Source organism: Equus asinus, chromosome 8 (assembly GCF_041296235.1).
Source record: "Equus asinus isolate D_3611 breed Donkey chromosome 8, EquAss-T2T_v2, whole genome shotgun sequence".
Classification (NCBI taxonomy): domain Eukaryota; kingdom Metazoa; phylum Chordata; class Mammalia; order Perissodactyla; family Equidae; genus Equus; species Equus asinus.
In genome coordinates this window covers 22,627,753-22,642,976 of record NC_091797.1, presented here as the reverse complement: position 1 = coordinate 22,642,976, position 15,224 = coordinate 22,627,753, and the positions used below count along the sequence as shown (strand labels likewise).

At 39.4% G+C, this 15,224-nt stretch overlaps 1 protein-coding gene across 15 annotated transcripts in view; it reads left to right on the top strand.

Moving 5' to 3' along the window:
• Positions 1-15,224, top strand: part of UBR2 (ubiquitin protein ligase E3 component n-recognin 2) — a 124,170-nt gene that overhangs the window by 24,757 nt on the left and 84,189 nt on the right. For 13 of the 15 annotated variants that reach the window (XR_006531951.2, XR_006531950.2, XR_006531952.2 and 10 more), the window contains exons 3-4: positions 9,801-9,879; positions 11,717-11,830. The exons of the other annotated variants lie outside the window; for them this stretch is intronic. Coding sequence is in view for 8 of the 13 variants with exons in the window: in XM_070514935.1 (XP_070371036.1) it covers positions 9,801-9,879; positions 11,717-11,830 (193 nt within the window). In the remaining 5 variants the exon portion in view is untranslated. The remainder of the gene's footprint in view (positions 1-9,800; positions 9,880-11,716; positions 11,831-15,224) is intronic. 15 annotated transcript variants of the gene reach the window in all.

Genomic DNA, 15,224 nt, shown 5'->3' with positions numbered 1-15,224 from the left:
CAGTTCTTACTCTTTCTTCTCTTCCTGGTATTCCTATTGCACATATGTTATACCCTTTGTAGGCGTCCCACAGTTCATGGACATTCTGTTCTGTTTTTCTCCCAGTCTTCTTTCTGTTTGCTTTTCAGTCTTAGAGCTTTCTATGGAGAGAGCCTCAAGCTCAGAGATTCTTTGCTGAGCTGTGTCCAGCCTACTAGTAAGCACACATCAGAGACATTCTTCTTTTCTGTCACAGTGTTTTTGATTTCTAGTATTTCTTTTTTGGTTCTTTCTTAGGATTTCTATCTCTGCCTACATTGCCCATCTGTTCTTCCATACTGTCTACTGTATCGATTAGAGCATGGATATAGCCTTATTAATCATAGTTGTTTTGAATTCCAGGTTTGATAATTCCAACATTCCTGCCATATCTGAGTCTGGTTTTGATGCTTGCTCTGTCTCTTCAAACTGTATTTTTTGCCTTTTAGTGTGTCTTATAATTTTATCTTGGTAGCCAGGCATATGATATCCTGGGTGAAAGGAACTCCTATAAATAGGCCCTTAGTAATGTGTTGGTAAGGAGTGGGGGAGGAGAAGCATTCCATAGTCCTGTGATTAGTTTTCAGTCTTTTAGTGAGCCAGTACCTCTGGACTGTGAACTTTATGTGTGCTTCTTTTTTTTTTTAATTAATTTTTTTTTTTGAGGAAGATTAGCCCTGAGCTAACTGCTGCCAATCATCCTCTTTTTTCTGAGGAAGACTGGCCCTGAGCTAACATCCATGCCCATCTTCCTCTACTTTTTTATATGTGAGATGCCTACCACAGCATGGCTTGCCAAGCGGTGCCATGTCCGCACTTGGGATCCAAACCAGCAAACCCCGGGCCACCAAAGCAGAACATGCACACTTAACCATTGCGCTACTGGGCTGCCCCCTCATGTGTGCTTCTTAATGCTCCCCAACCCCCTTTAGGTGGTCAGGATGGCTAGAGGCATTGGGTATGTCCCTTTTCCAGGTCAGTTAGACCCTGATAAAACCCCAGCAGGTTAGTCTCTGATTAAATAGTTTCTTCTGAGGGCAGACTTTAAGAAAAACAGAATGCACTGGCGTATTTCAAAATGGTTCCTTTCCTCTTCCCCTGCTGGAAGGCTGAGAGAATGTTTCTCTGATAATCACTGTGAGAACCTGGTAGAACTTCAGGAAATAAAACTCACTAAAGTTTGGAGACCCCAGTGACTGGCTCCCCTGAAGTTGTTAATCTCTCAAACGTGCCACGCTGAGCCTCCAGCAATTTGTCACTTACAGTTCAGATTTCCCTACATCAGCCCTGGCTCCTGTGGAGGTTTTTGCTCTTGCGTTTCTGTTCTCATAAGTTGTGATTTTCTGTATTCACCTGTTGGTCTCTCCAATTTTGGGGGTGGCAGTTTGCCCTGTGACCTTACTTCGCTTGTTGATCTAAGAGGAATTGTTGATTTTTCAGTTTGTTCAGCCTTTTACTGGTTGTCAGGATGGAGTGGCAACCTCTGAACTTCTTACGTGCTGGACTGGAAACTAGAAGTCTGCGTTCATTTTTTTAAGGATGTACTCTTGAATGTAAAATTCTGAGGTTGACTTTTTTTTTTACTTTTCAACATTTTAAAGATCTTGTTCCATTGTCTTCTGACCTCTGTTGTTTCTGATGATGCCAGCTTTAATTGGCATATCTATATTCCCTTCTATGAAATGTGTTGGTTTTCCTTAACTGCCTTTAAGATTTTCACTTTCAAAATTTTCACTTTATTTTTTGGATTTTAGCAGTTTGACTGTGATATGCCTAGCTGTATGTTCTTTATTTTATCCTCTTGGGGTTTCTTGGATCTGCAAGTTGATGTCTTTAACCAAATTAGGGAAGTTTAGGTTATTTCTTTAAATACCTTTTTTGCCTTGGTTTTTCTACTTCTTGGACTCCAATTACACAGTAGTATAATTGAGAGACTTTAATTAGTACAGCAGTGCATATATATATATAACTTACTAAATATATATGTAATTTAAATATATTTACATATAAATAAATAGTGCATACTCTAAAAATTTTAGTAGAAGTGTTGCCTGATCAAGAGAGTTTGGAGGTGACTGCTTTTGACAAAACCCTAGATCTCAGGGATCCTTGGGTGCTTTTGCCAGCCCCGCGTACCTTTAATATGGCAGTTAAGAGCTGCTATGGTAACTGTACACAGCTGTCTTTTCTGTTAAATGATGGGCTCCTAGAAGACAAGGCTCTGGCTTTGCTCTTCTTTGTAATTATATAAAAATACAAAGACAATGGCTGTCAGGTTGATTTTTAAAAATCCAAAACGGTTGTCTATGAGAGGTGAAGTAAAACAGAAAATCACTAAAAACAGGAATAATGGAGAAAAACGCATCAGGCAAAAAGTGTGATACAAACAGAGGCTAGAGCAGCAGACTCCATCTCTGACAAACAGAATTTGTGGTAGGAAACAAAGGACACAAAAGACAACCCAGTTAGAAAATGGGCCAAGGATTTCAATAGACCTTTCTCCAGATGTTCTGGTTGGTTGTGCAACCTTGTAGATACACTAAGAACCACCGAGTTGTACACTTTGAAAAGGTGAATTTTATAATATGTGAATTATATCTCAATTTTCTAAAAAGGATCTGTATATTTGACATTAAAGGAAACCTCAGTTAATTCTCAAGGCTTAGAGCCTTACAGATTGTTCTCCCACTATCTTTAAGGCAATAAAAATTAGAAACATCAAAAGGGTAGGTTAAATAAATTTTATGTTTAGAAACTAGCATTGCTAAATTAAGTTCAGGAAAATCCCTGAGGAAATTTAGAAAGAGAACTGAGTAACAAAAGCAGTACCTGTTGAAATTGGGGACACAGCTAAAGGGACATTTAGAGAGAAATGCATACCTTTAAAACACAGTAGTCCTCCCTCACCCACGGTTTCAGTTCCCTGCGGTCAGCCATGGGCCAAAAATATTAATTGGAAAATTCCAGAAACAATCAGTTCATGAGTTTTAAATTGCACTCTGTTCTGAGTAGCATGGTGAAATCTCACACTGTCCCACTTAGAGCGTGAATTACCCCTTTGTCCGTGTGTCCATGCTGTATGCGCTGTGCCCAGTAGTCACTTAGTAGCCTGCTCAGTTATCAGGTTGACTGTTGCAGTGTTGGGTTCGATATAGAAATTGATACCATCTGCAGATAAGAGGGGACTACTGTATTTGCCAAGAAAAAAGCAAGTTTAAAAATTGGTTTCTAAATACTGCTGTCTAATAAAAGGAATCAGAGCTCCAGAGAGAAATGATTGATTCCAGGGTTGGGACAGGGAAAATATAAAATAAGCCTGGAACGTCTTGTGTTACCAGAAGGTAAGAAAGTACTCAGAAAGGAGGGAGCGTTTTGAAAAGGCACAGGAGCCAACCTGAAAGAGCACCCAGTGGCCACAGCTGAAACAATTTAATCAATAAAATAAATAATGATAGTATTAAATTATAACCATAGAATAAAATAAATATCCATGAGTCCATACTGATAAAACCAAATATTTGAACAGATAAACGGGGTAGAGGGGATGTTTTCAGTAGCTTTCTCATGCTGAAGAGTTCCAATTAATAAATAAAACAGGAATGAGGGAAATAGAGAATCACTATTAGGCACCTAACACAGTAATAATTGTAGACAAGGTCCCTTGGTGGATGCTAAAACTAGTGGGTGAAAGTTTGAGGAGAAATAGGATATTTGCATAGTCACAGAGTGTCTTCTCAAATATATTTAATTACAGAAGGAAACAGTAGCAACTTTACAGCAGAGAAATCTGGCAGACACAATCTTAATGAAGTGAGCACAGTTAACGTCACCAGTAGTAAGACGTATCAAATTAACGTCTTGTGCCCTCTGTTATGATGCACTTGAGAAGGACACAGCATCACTTTTCTGGTATTCTTGCCAAAAATGCATACCTCTTCCTAATCATGAAAACATCAAACAAACCCTAATTGTGGGACATCTACAAAATGACTGACCAGTATCTTCAAAAGGGTTATAGTGATGAAAGTCAGGAAAAGCCTGAGGAACTGTCACAAATTGACTAAGGAGACGTGACAGCTAACGAAATGTGGGATCCTATATTGGATCCTGGAAGAGATAAAAGGACCTTAATGGGGAAATTGATGGTATTTGAATAAGGGCTCTAGTTTATTTTGTGCCATTGTTAACTTCCTTGAACTACGGTTAACATTAGGGAAAGCTTGGTAAGGATATAAAGGAACTCTGCTGTTTTGCAACTTTTCTATAAGTAAAATTATTTGAAAGATAAAAAGTAAATACAAAAATAAACTAAGTAAACATTCAGTTCAAGGAGTTAGAAAAAGAACAATGGGAACCCTCCAAGGAAAAAGAAGAAGGAAGTGAAAAGGTCAGAAAATGAAACAAAAGTAAAAAGTTGAGATATTGACTCTTTGGAATTACTAAGCCAATTTTCTGGCAAGACTGAATAAGAAAAAGAGAAGATGCAAATACACAGAATTCAAAATAAAAATTGAGAAGTATGCTCACTGCGTTCCTTTTGATGATACCTTGCGAAGGTGAATCCGCTGTGTTACTGTGATTGAAAAGCAAATGCCTTGTGGAATTGGAAACGAGGGTGGCGGTGTCCAATCTGATCTAAGATTTGAGAGATTGTGCAGGCCCCACAGCTGCTAAGTTGTTTGAGCCTGACTAGTTAATAAACAGAACAGTTAAGAGTTTCTTTTGGTCTAGGAGTGCCCTGAAAAAACTGTTGAGACTCTGGAGATGCCATGAACCAAGAAAGTTTGTCAACCTCTGAGATAAGACAATTATGAACGAATAAATCCTAAAAAATGTGAAAACTTAGATGAAATGGGTAAATTTGTAGAAAAATGATAAGCAACTTGAGTACAGTATGAAAAATCTTGGAGTGGTAATGAGAGAACTTCCCTCCCAAAAACCTCCCATACCTGAATGACTGGAGAGGTGAGTTCTACGGAATTTTAAAGGAATTAATTCCTTTCTTACAGCAGTTACTACAGAAAAGGGGAAAAGAGTGAAAACTTCCTAACTTTTTATGAGGCTGGTATAATCTTGATTTCAAACCCTGATGAATTTCAAGAGGAGACATTATAAAGCCATTTCCCCTTATTAATGTAGATGAAAGGATCCTAAATAAAATATTAGCTATCTGAATTAAGAATATACTAAAAAAGTGATGCATCGTGATCAAATGGAGTTTAGTTCAGGAATCCAAGGATAGTTCATCTTTAAAACAATTAATAATATAATTCACTATTTTAATAGTTGACAGAAGAAAAATATGGTTTTCTCATTTGATTCAGAAAAGCATTTTATAAATTTCCGTAGTTTATGATATAAATTAGCAGACAAATTTTATTGAGTATCTATTGGAGTTTTAGAAACTTTTTTTTAGGGACATTTTCAAACATCGTCCAAGTAGGGTGAGTGGTATAATAGACCTGACATGTACTCATTGCTCAGCTTCGGCAGTTACCAGTATGTGTCAACTCTTTTAAATCTCTGCACGCATGTGCACACACACACACACAAACACACTTTTTTCCTGCCCTGCCAGATTATTTTGGAGCAAATTTCAGACAGTATGCCATTTATCAATAGTTGGTATTTAGCTTTTTTCTCTACAACCAGTAACATCCTAAAAAATTAACACTAATTCCTTAATATCTAATATCTAGCCAGAGTTGAAATTGTCCAGATTGACTCATCAATGTGGATTCAAAGCTTACAGATTGCATTTGGCTATTATTCCTCATTTTTTCTTTTAATCTGTAATAGCTCCTCTCCCTCTTTCTTTTCTTCTTTTTTCCACTTATGTTACTAAGAAACCATGTCATTTGTCCTATGGAATTTCCCACATTCTAGATTTGGCTGATTGTGTCTTCATGGTGTGGCTTCACATGTTTCTTTATTCCATGTGTTTCCTCTAAACAGGTAGTTAGGCTTGACTCAATTCTGTTATGTGATGTGGGGGGAGGGGAGTCATAACTTCATAATTACGGATGTGTAGCTTCTTAGTTCTTTGTATCAAGAGGCACATGATGCTTGGGTGCTTTTGTTTTGTTAAGGTTGATCAGTGGGTTTAGGTACCTGGCAGATGCAACCATTACAAAGGTCTCCATGGGCCTTTTTACCTAATGTTTTAGTGGTCACTGATGCTTGTTGCCTACATCATTATTTCATTGGGGGTAGCAAAATGATGATATTCTAACCTATCATTTCTTGTTTGTTTATTAGCTAGTCTTCTTTTATAAAAGAAACACAGTTTCTCATCAATCCTTTGATTACTCTGAGGTGTAATTTGTATAGGAAAGGCAAGTAAATGCTTGGTTCTTTCTAGAAAGGCACTTTCTTAGTAAACCTACAGTGAACATAATATTTAATGGAGAACCTCTAGGTATGTTTAGTTTAATATCTAAAGCAAGACAAAGATGCCTACTGTGACTGCTACTATTTAACATATTACTGAAGGTCCTTGTCAACAGTATAAAGGAAGAACAATAAGTAAATGTGTAAATATTGTAAGGAAAAAGATAAAATTGTCATTATGTACAGACTGTGTACTCATTTACCTTGGGAAAAAAGCACAACAGAATCAACTGTTAGAATGACCTTGAGTTCATCAAGAGTACTAAAAATCAATAGTTTCTTTTCATCATCCTTAACCAATTAGAAAATGAAGTTTAAAAAAAAAAAGTGTCATTAAAACAAAACCTAGAGGGGCTGGCCCGGTGATACAGTGGTTAAGTTCACACGTTCCACTTCTCCGCGGCCCGGGGTTCACCGGTTCAGATCCCGGGTGCGAACATGGCACCGCTTAGCAAAAGCCATGCTATGGTGGGCGTCCCACATATAAAGTAGAGGAAGATGGGCACGGATGTTAGCTCAGGGCCAGGCTTCCTCAGCAAAGAGAGGAGGACTGGCAGTAGTTAGCTCAGGGCTAATCTTCCTCAAAAAAAAAACAAAACACCTGGACGGTACCTAGATATTAATCTAATCAAGAATATAAAAGACTTAGGAAGAAAACTTTAAAACTTCCATAAAAGACATAGGAAATAATCATGGACATGATAATTTACTCTTATAAGGATGTTATTACTCCTGAAGTTTATCAATAAATTCCAAGTAATCTCTGTTAAATTTTTAGCTGGATTTTTTTAAAGGTCTACTTTTTTTTTTTTTTTCTTTTTTTTCTGGTGAGGAAGCTTGGCCCTGCGCTAACATCTGTTAGCAATCTCCCTCTTTTTTTTCCCCTCCCCAAAGCCCCAGTACATGGTTGTATATCCTAGTCACAAGTCATTCTATGTGGGATGCTGTCACAGCATGGCTTGATGAGCAGTGCCAGGTCCATGCCCAGGGTCTGAATCAGCAAACCCCAGGCTACCAAAGCAGTACGTGGGAACTTAACCACTATGCCACCAGGCCGTCCCCTAGCTGGCTATTTTTGAGGAACTCTCTAAACTCATCCTAAATGATGTGTGGAAGTATAAGAGTTCGTGAATAGCTAAGTCAACCTTAAAAAGGAGAATAAAGGGGCACTTAGCCTACCAGATATTAAAACATACCACAAAGCCATCCTAATAAAGTGTGGTATGGTATAAGAATGAACAGATCACTCACACGCATTGGAGAGCTGGGATAGAGACCCAACGATATGTGGGGACTTATATATTAGAAAAGAGACACCACAGTGATAGGTAAAAGTTAGATTGTTTAGTAGATGTTGGGAAAAGAAAGTAGCTCGTTATAAATGGAGAAAAAAAACTGTATCTCTTGTACATCATAAACAAAGGTAGACGCCAGATGAATTAAACACCTAAATGAGGAAGATAAAACCAAAAGTTTAATAGAAGAAAATGAAGAATATTTTTGTGGGATTGGGGAAAGAAGTTCTTGAAACCTGAAAGCACAAACCATTTATGTGTGTGTGTGTGTGTGTGCGCATATAAACTTAATTGCATCAAAATAGAGAGTTTTATTCAACGAAGGACCCCATGGGCAAAATTAATACACAAATGACAAATGGGGGACAATGTTTGCAATGTTTAATATTTCCAGGTGATTAATAACATCTAGACTAGGTTATACAGGGAACTCCTGCAAATGAACAAGATAAAGAAAGCAATGCCAGCAGAAAAATGGGCAAAGGTATAAACAGGAAATTTATAGAAAAGGAAACCCCAAAAGCAATAAGCATATGAAGAGTTGCTCAAACATATTAGCTATCAGGGAAATGCAAATTAAAACAACAAGATATTGTTTCATATATGTTAAGCTGGCACATATTAGAAAACTAGATAAAACCAATTGCTGATGAAGATGCAGGACTATCAAAACCCTTACACACTGGTGGGCACTATGTAGCCACTCTGGACAGTAGAATAAGAACTTTACGTATACATGACTCAACGGTTCTGCTCTTGCGTTTATATTGCCAGAGAAAGTCTCAGATAGATCCATAAGCAGACATTTGCAGGGATGTTCATTGCAGCATTATTTGTGGTAGAATGGTCTTGGAGGTAATCCACGTGTCTAGCAGAGGGATAGTAGAGAGAGAAAATGTTTTGAATACACATCGTGGCATGTTATGTAGCAATTAGAAGCAGCAAATCAGATGTACCCATACAAAATGAATGGATCATGTTACCAAATTGAAAACGTAAAGAACAGGATAAGTTATATAACAGTAAAATTTGCATACATTAAAAATACAGGCACTCAAAAACATTTTGCAAGAATATATAAAATAAAAGGGCACACAGTAAGCACCACAGAGTGGTTGCCTCTGAGGAAACAGGAATGAGGGTAAGGGGAAATTTAAACATTTTCGTGACTCTCCGTCTCGTTTCATGGAATTGTAAAGATTCTTTTATTTAAGATATATCTATAAATGTATCTAATTGGCAATTTGATGAAAGCAGATGAAACACTGAGGGCACCACAGTCAACCCATCCACTTAGTGGAACTCTTACCCTCCCATCAGAATATCTTATGAACCATATGTGTTGTATGACCATCGGGCATACAGACCAAGTGAGGAGACCCATGTTGATCTATATAGTGAACACTTAGAATGTTTAATTTCCCTTTTAAATTAGTTAAAATTCAAATAGAAATGTAAGTTCTAATGTCTGTTTGTGTCCTAGTTAGATGTCTTGCCTTTCTGGGGGGTGCATACGTACATACCACTTTGAAGACCCTTGGTCTGAAACACCTGTTTGGAGGAAGTTATTTGAAATCTCAGATATATCTTAAGAATTCTTTCTTTTTCTTGTTTTTGGTGAGAAAGATTGGGCCTGAGCTAACGTCTGTTTCGTCTTCCTCTGTTTTGTTTGTGGGTTGCAGAATCGCGGAGCATGCGCACTTAACCACTACACCACCAGGCTGGCCCCTCATAAAATTTTAAATCTATTCCATATATATCTGTGTGTTTTAATATGAAATCTATATTAAATATTTTTATAAAATATAAATATTGCTAAAATATCAAATCCTCAAACCTTTGGGGAGTATTACCATTCTAGTAATAATATTCCTTCAGAGACAGCCAAGCACACATCCAGTATGAGAAACAGCTTCCTAAGCTGACTTCATTGATCAAAGACTCCACAGAGCTTTGGGAATAATAGTTCCTTCTTTCTAACACCAAGGCACTGCACTATTCTGGCTCTTCTAGGATGGATTCCAATTTGAAATATTATGTTGTGAAATATATAGTTATTTTATGACACTCTGATTTTTTTTTTCTTTAACTTTACAGAGACTGTGCAGTTGATCCAACTTGTGTTTTATGCATGGATTGCTTTTTGGGAAGTATTCACAGAGACCATCGATATAGGGTTAGTAATGTCCCGATGATAACTATACCAAATATTGAATTTTATACTAGATACTTTTCTGCTTTTTTAAAATTCCAAGATTTAGCACTAGTACGGGGGGGAGTGGTTTAAGAACTATGTTACTTAAACACCATTAAACCTATGATGGCAGTATAGAAATGAATTATGAATCCAAACTTCTTGGAACACATGGTTTAAGAAAGGCAACACAGATATCAGCTCTTCTATATTGGTTTTCAACTAGTTTGTTTTGCCATTTTTTTCATGTTTATTATCTTCATAATTCTAGGCTTATGAAGAGGGTTATAAAAAATTAGAAGATAAAGGTGAGAGTTAAAAGTGTGAGGGAGGGTATGTGAGAAAATGAGTGAGGAAAGTGACAGGATTATACAGTTAAGAAATGTTCTGTCACTTGCTCACCTTCTATGGAAGATTTGTCATTTCTTGATATTTAAGACGCATTTACTGCAGTGTAGAAGAGGGCCTGGTGCAGAACCTGAGACCTACCAATTTTATTGTTTTTCCTGCTGTAATGCAGTCCGCACTTTCCAAAAATCAGGTGTGTTTGCTCTGAAGTCAGGGATACAGGCAAAGGCAGATTATTGCTTAGCCTGTCCTGGTTCCTCCACTGGAAATTGAACATTCAGAAATTAGGGAACTGTTACTAGCTAGAACTTTTCGCCCTATTTCCAATAAAATGGTGGAGAAGGAATATTGTTATTCCTTCTTGTTATTAATTCTCGTTATTAATTCAGGAGCCCTCTTGGTTCAGGAAGTTCCACCTGTTTTTATTCACTCTCCCCAAGTATTGATAATAATGAACTAAAACAGCTACAAAATTGGACTCCGGGTGTTTTTATATGTTCTCTTTATTTTCATAAATCAATAAGAAAGTCCCAGTTTCCTTTGAGCTGATCTACCTATCTTTCGCAACCAGAACAAGCATAAAAGCTGTAGGCTGCCTGCCCGTGTTTCTTGGCAAATATCTTTGCAGCCCCTGGTAAAGACAGTCATTTGTGGGTTTACATTAATAATATTGTCATATGTAACACAAATACTTTTCTTTGGGCAAAATATAGTAGGGCTCATTCTAAAATTTGCCTCTAATACCCATTGCTAAACTCTATCACACGAGTATTTTTAAAAAGCAGAATTTTCAGCCTACCGATTATTAAATGATAGGTTCTGTCTTGCTAGATTCCTTGAATCATTGCCATATCTTAAGGAAGTCTGAGTAATTCTTGAACCCTGCAGGTGGTGAAAAGTTGTTATGACCGTACATTCCACTTTGTATTTCCTGAGCTTCCTTCCTCTTCAGAGAATGCTGTTTAGGGAGTGTTAGAAAAGAAACATAGACTGTTCCTGTCGTTTTCCTGGCCCTTTCTCTCATGCAGATGCAGCACTCTTAGGAGGCTCTTCAGGGCACAGCAGCTGTAGGATATTTATAACTGCTGAACCTGTTAGATCAGCACGGGACCTGTAGCATAGATACCAACATTACACCGATTTAGCCAAAACCCAGCAGGAAAACCCTTGTGATTTTCCTAATTAAGGAAGCCGTGTAGGTAGACATATTTTACCTCTTTAAAATATCTGTAGTTTACTAGACACTACAAAGCAGTGTATTTTATTTTGAGATCACTTAAATTAGCCTATAGGTTTATTTACAAAAAAGCTTTAAAACATTGAGAGGTTTGACATTTTATTTAATTTTATCCCTCCAAAGGAATTAAACACTTTAGCAATGTTATTCCCTTAGCACTTGATATTCTTATGTATAATCTGATAGCCCTCAGTAAATACTTATTGACAAGATACTTTACAATTTTTTTTCAAGATGACAACATCAGGAGGTGGAGGTTTCTGTGACTGTGGTGATACTGAAGCTTGGAAAGAGGGTCCTTACTGTCAAAAACATGAACTTAACACCTCTGAAATTGAGGAAGAAGAGGTAAAAAACATTTTCACAAAGTTGTTTTTAAGGAAATACTGTTTTAGCCATGAGTTAAAGTATTTTCAGACATAGAAATTAGATTATAGTATGAGAAATGGATAAGCAAAATAGTTCTGTCACTATTAACAGTGACCAAGTATACTTTGAAAGTCTCTTGGATCTTGTGGATGCCATACCATTGCTAGCAGTACACACTTAAAGTTCTGGAAATTTAGTTTAGTTTGGACTTTTTGTTTGAGGTTTTGTTTTATTTTAAGTATATATGAGGGTGTTTTTTTTGTTTCTTTGTTTTTTTTCTGAAGAAGATAAGCCCTGAGCTAACATCTGTGCCACTTTTCCTCCACTTTATATGTGGGATGGCGCCACAGCGTGGCTGACAGTGGTGTAGGTCTGCACCTGGGGTCTGAACCTGGGGCACCAAAGCAGAGCATGCCAAGCTAACCACTGTGCCATGGGACCAGCCCCATATGAGGTTTTTTTAAGTCCTCATTTATTATTGAAGGGATTATTTTTCCTATATGTGTGGAACAGTTAATTTAGTTCATTTCTGTATATTTGTGTAGTGACTAAAGTTTTGTAGGCCAGATAACCTTTCTTTTCTGAAGCCATATGTGGCAACCAATCCTAAACATCATCTCCTGGTAAATCACTGTCATTGGATGTGTGGCATAGCTCAGTACAAGTTACACTCACTCCAGCTGTAAACGTGTGCTTTTTAAAGTTGTTGTTTATCCTGCATTATTTTTCTCTAAATGATATTTAGAATTATATAGTGGACTCTCACTAAATACTTGGATCTCTGCTGCTGTTTGTGACAATTTGATGTTTGCTTCAAGATCTTTATTTCAGATTTTATTTTTAAATGGCAAAGAGGTGGGTATATTCAAAGTACTTCTGTATTGTTGGTAGGTCTGATAGCGATTTGAGGCAAGTGGACATTAGTAGTCCTTCCTGGTACACATACCTTACAGTTCTCAAATATTTTAACAGAATGACCAAGACTTTATGGTGTAGGACATTGTCTTTTAGATTGTATTCTGTGTTGTGGACAGATCAAAATTTGTGCAGAATGATTCAGTGCAATGGAAAACACATGTTTTGTTTGTGTTGCATTTGCTTTGTGCAAGTGGTCTGGGATTTGCTACAGAGAGACGCCAAGTGATCTGGGTTTCAGATTTCTCCACTTCTTTGGGAATAGCTCCATTTTTATTTCTTTTAAATATTAGATTGGAGTTCCATACATAAAAATACAAAACAAAGATATAGTTGAAAAAAAGAGTTGTGCTTTAAAAAAAATTGAAAACTTAGTATAAAACTTTAGGACTATGGTAGAAATTATTTGCAAATCATGTATCTGATAAGGATCTAGTATCCAGAATATACATCTTATAATTCAACGAAAAGACAACACAATTAAAAATGAGCAAAGGACATGAATAGACGTTTCTCCAAAAAAGATAATACAAATGAAAAACAATCACAATGAGATACCACTTCATACCCAGTATGATGGCTGTAATCAAAAAAATGGAAACTAGAGGTGATGTCACCCAGATGGCAGAGTGAGTAGTCTTCTTTGCCTCTCCCCCTTCGAATCTACAACTAATTGGACCTTCATCGCTTAACCAAGGATATCCGTATAGCATCTCAGGATGCCTGAGAGACCCGTGCTGCTATACATTGGAAGGTGAACGACTTCCCCCCGGGAGGAGGTGGAGATAGGTGAAAACTCTCCGACCCCTGACCCCCGAGCAGCCTAGTACCTGCAAGTGGCTTTCTTCCAGCGGACTCCCCCATAGCATCGCCACGCACCAAGGCCAGGAGTGTGCGCACACCAGAGGAGCAACAGTGGAAACAGGTGACTACAGCCCTACCTAAGCCCCCCCGCAATTACACCTAAGCCCAGGGGGAAACTGCAGGGTCCCACACCAGCGGCAGGGAAAGCCTCTACTGGCCATTAGCGGAGAGGCCCCGCCCAGCATTCAGAATGCCGGGAGGGTCCCGAAGAGGAGAATCCTGAGCAGGGCAGCAGCCAGCCAGCCGCCACCGGACTCACGGACTCCAGCTGTCTCCCAGACAGGACAAGGGGCTCCCAGAGATCCCAGGGGAGAGGACTGGGGCTGGGTGGACTTCCAGCGGCCCGGCTCCACGGCCCAGGGGGAAACTCCAGGGTCCTGCACTGGTGGCAGGGAAAGCCTCTACTCACCATTAGCAGAGAGGTCCCACCCAGCATTCAGAATGCCAGGAGGGTCTCGAAGAGGAGAATCCCGGGCAGGGCAGGAGCCAGCCAGCCGCCACCGGACTCATGGATTCTCGCTGTCTCCCAGACGGGACAAGGGGCTCCCGGAGATCCTGGGGGGGAGGGCTGGGGCTGGGTGGAGTTCCAGCATCCCGGTTCCATGGCCCGGGGGAAACTCCAGGGTTCTGTACCAGCAGCAGGGAAAGCCTCTACTCGCCGTTAGCGGAGAGGCACCACCCAGCATTCAGAATGCCGGGAGGGTCCCAAAGAGGAGGACCCCAGGCAGGGCAGCAGCCCACAGCTGCTGCCAGACTCATGGACTCTGGCTGTCCCCCAGATGGGGCAAGGGGCTCCCGGAGATCCGTGGGAGTGGTCTGGGGCTGGGTGGAGTTCCAGCGGCCCGGCTCCACAGCCCAGGGGGAAACTCTACAGTCTCACAGCAGCCTCAGCAATAGCCTCTGCACAGCACTAGTAGAGAGGCCCCCACCTAGCAATCACAAGGCTGGAAGGCCCTGGGGCAAAAGTAGCATAGCTAGGTGAGCTAACCACAGACTGCAGAAGATACCCATAGCTCTGCTGTGACCTATAGTGGACAAGTAAGATTTTGTGGGCTCTGACAGTGACAGAGCTGCAAATATAGGTGATGCTGCTCCCAGCTGCTGGGAAAGCCCATAACACCGCTGCAGACCCTAAGCAGGGAGCACGTCTAGGTGGTCTGCAACAGTAGGCACCAGCAGCCTGAAGCTCCCTTGCAACTGCCCCCACAGCTGACGAGGGACCCCACAGGACCACTGTGACTATGAGGAGGGGCCTGGGTCCAGTTAGCAACAGCTGACAGGGTTCCTGGTCAGTGCCATCTGAACAGCTGCTCCCCCCCCCCCCACACACACACCAGTAGAAACAAGTGGAAGCAGTAACTAAACTCTGTCTCTATGCGGAGGCACAAATCTATGCCATCAAGCAGTATGAAAAAATATATTGAATCTCCAGAACAGAAGGAAATGACAAATACACAGACGACAATCCCAAAGACAATGAAATCTATAACCTAAATGACGATGACTTCAAAACAGCCATTATTAAAGAACTCAGTGAGTTAAAAGATAATGCAGATAGACAACTCAATGAGTTCAGGAGCTATGTCACAAAAGA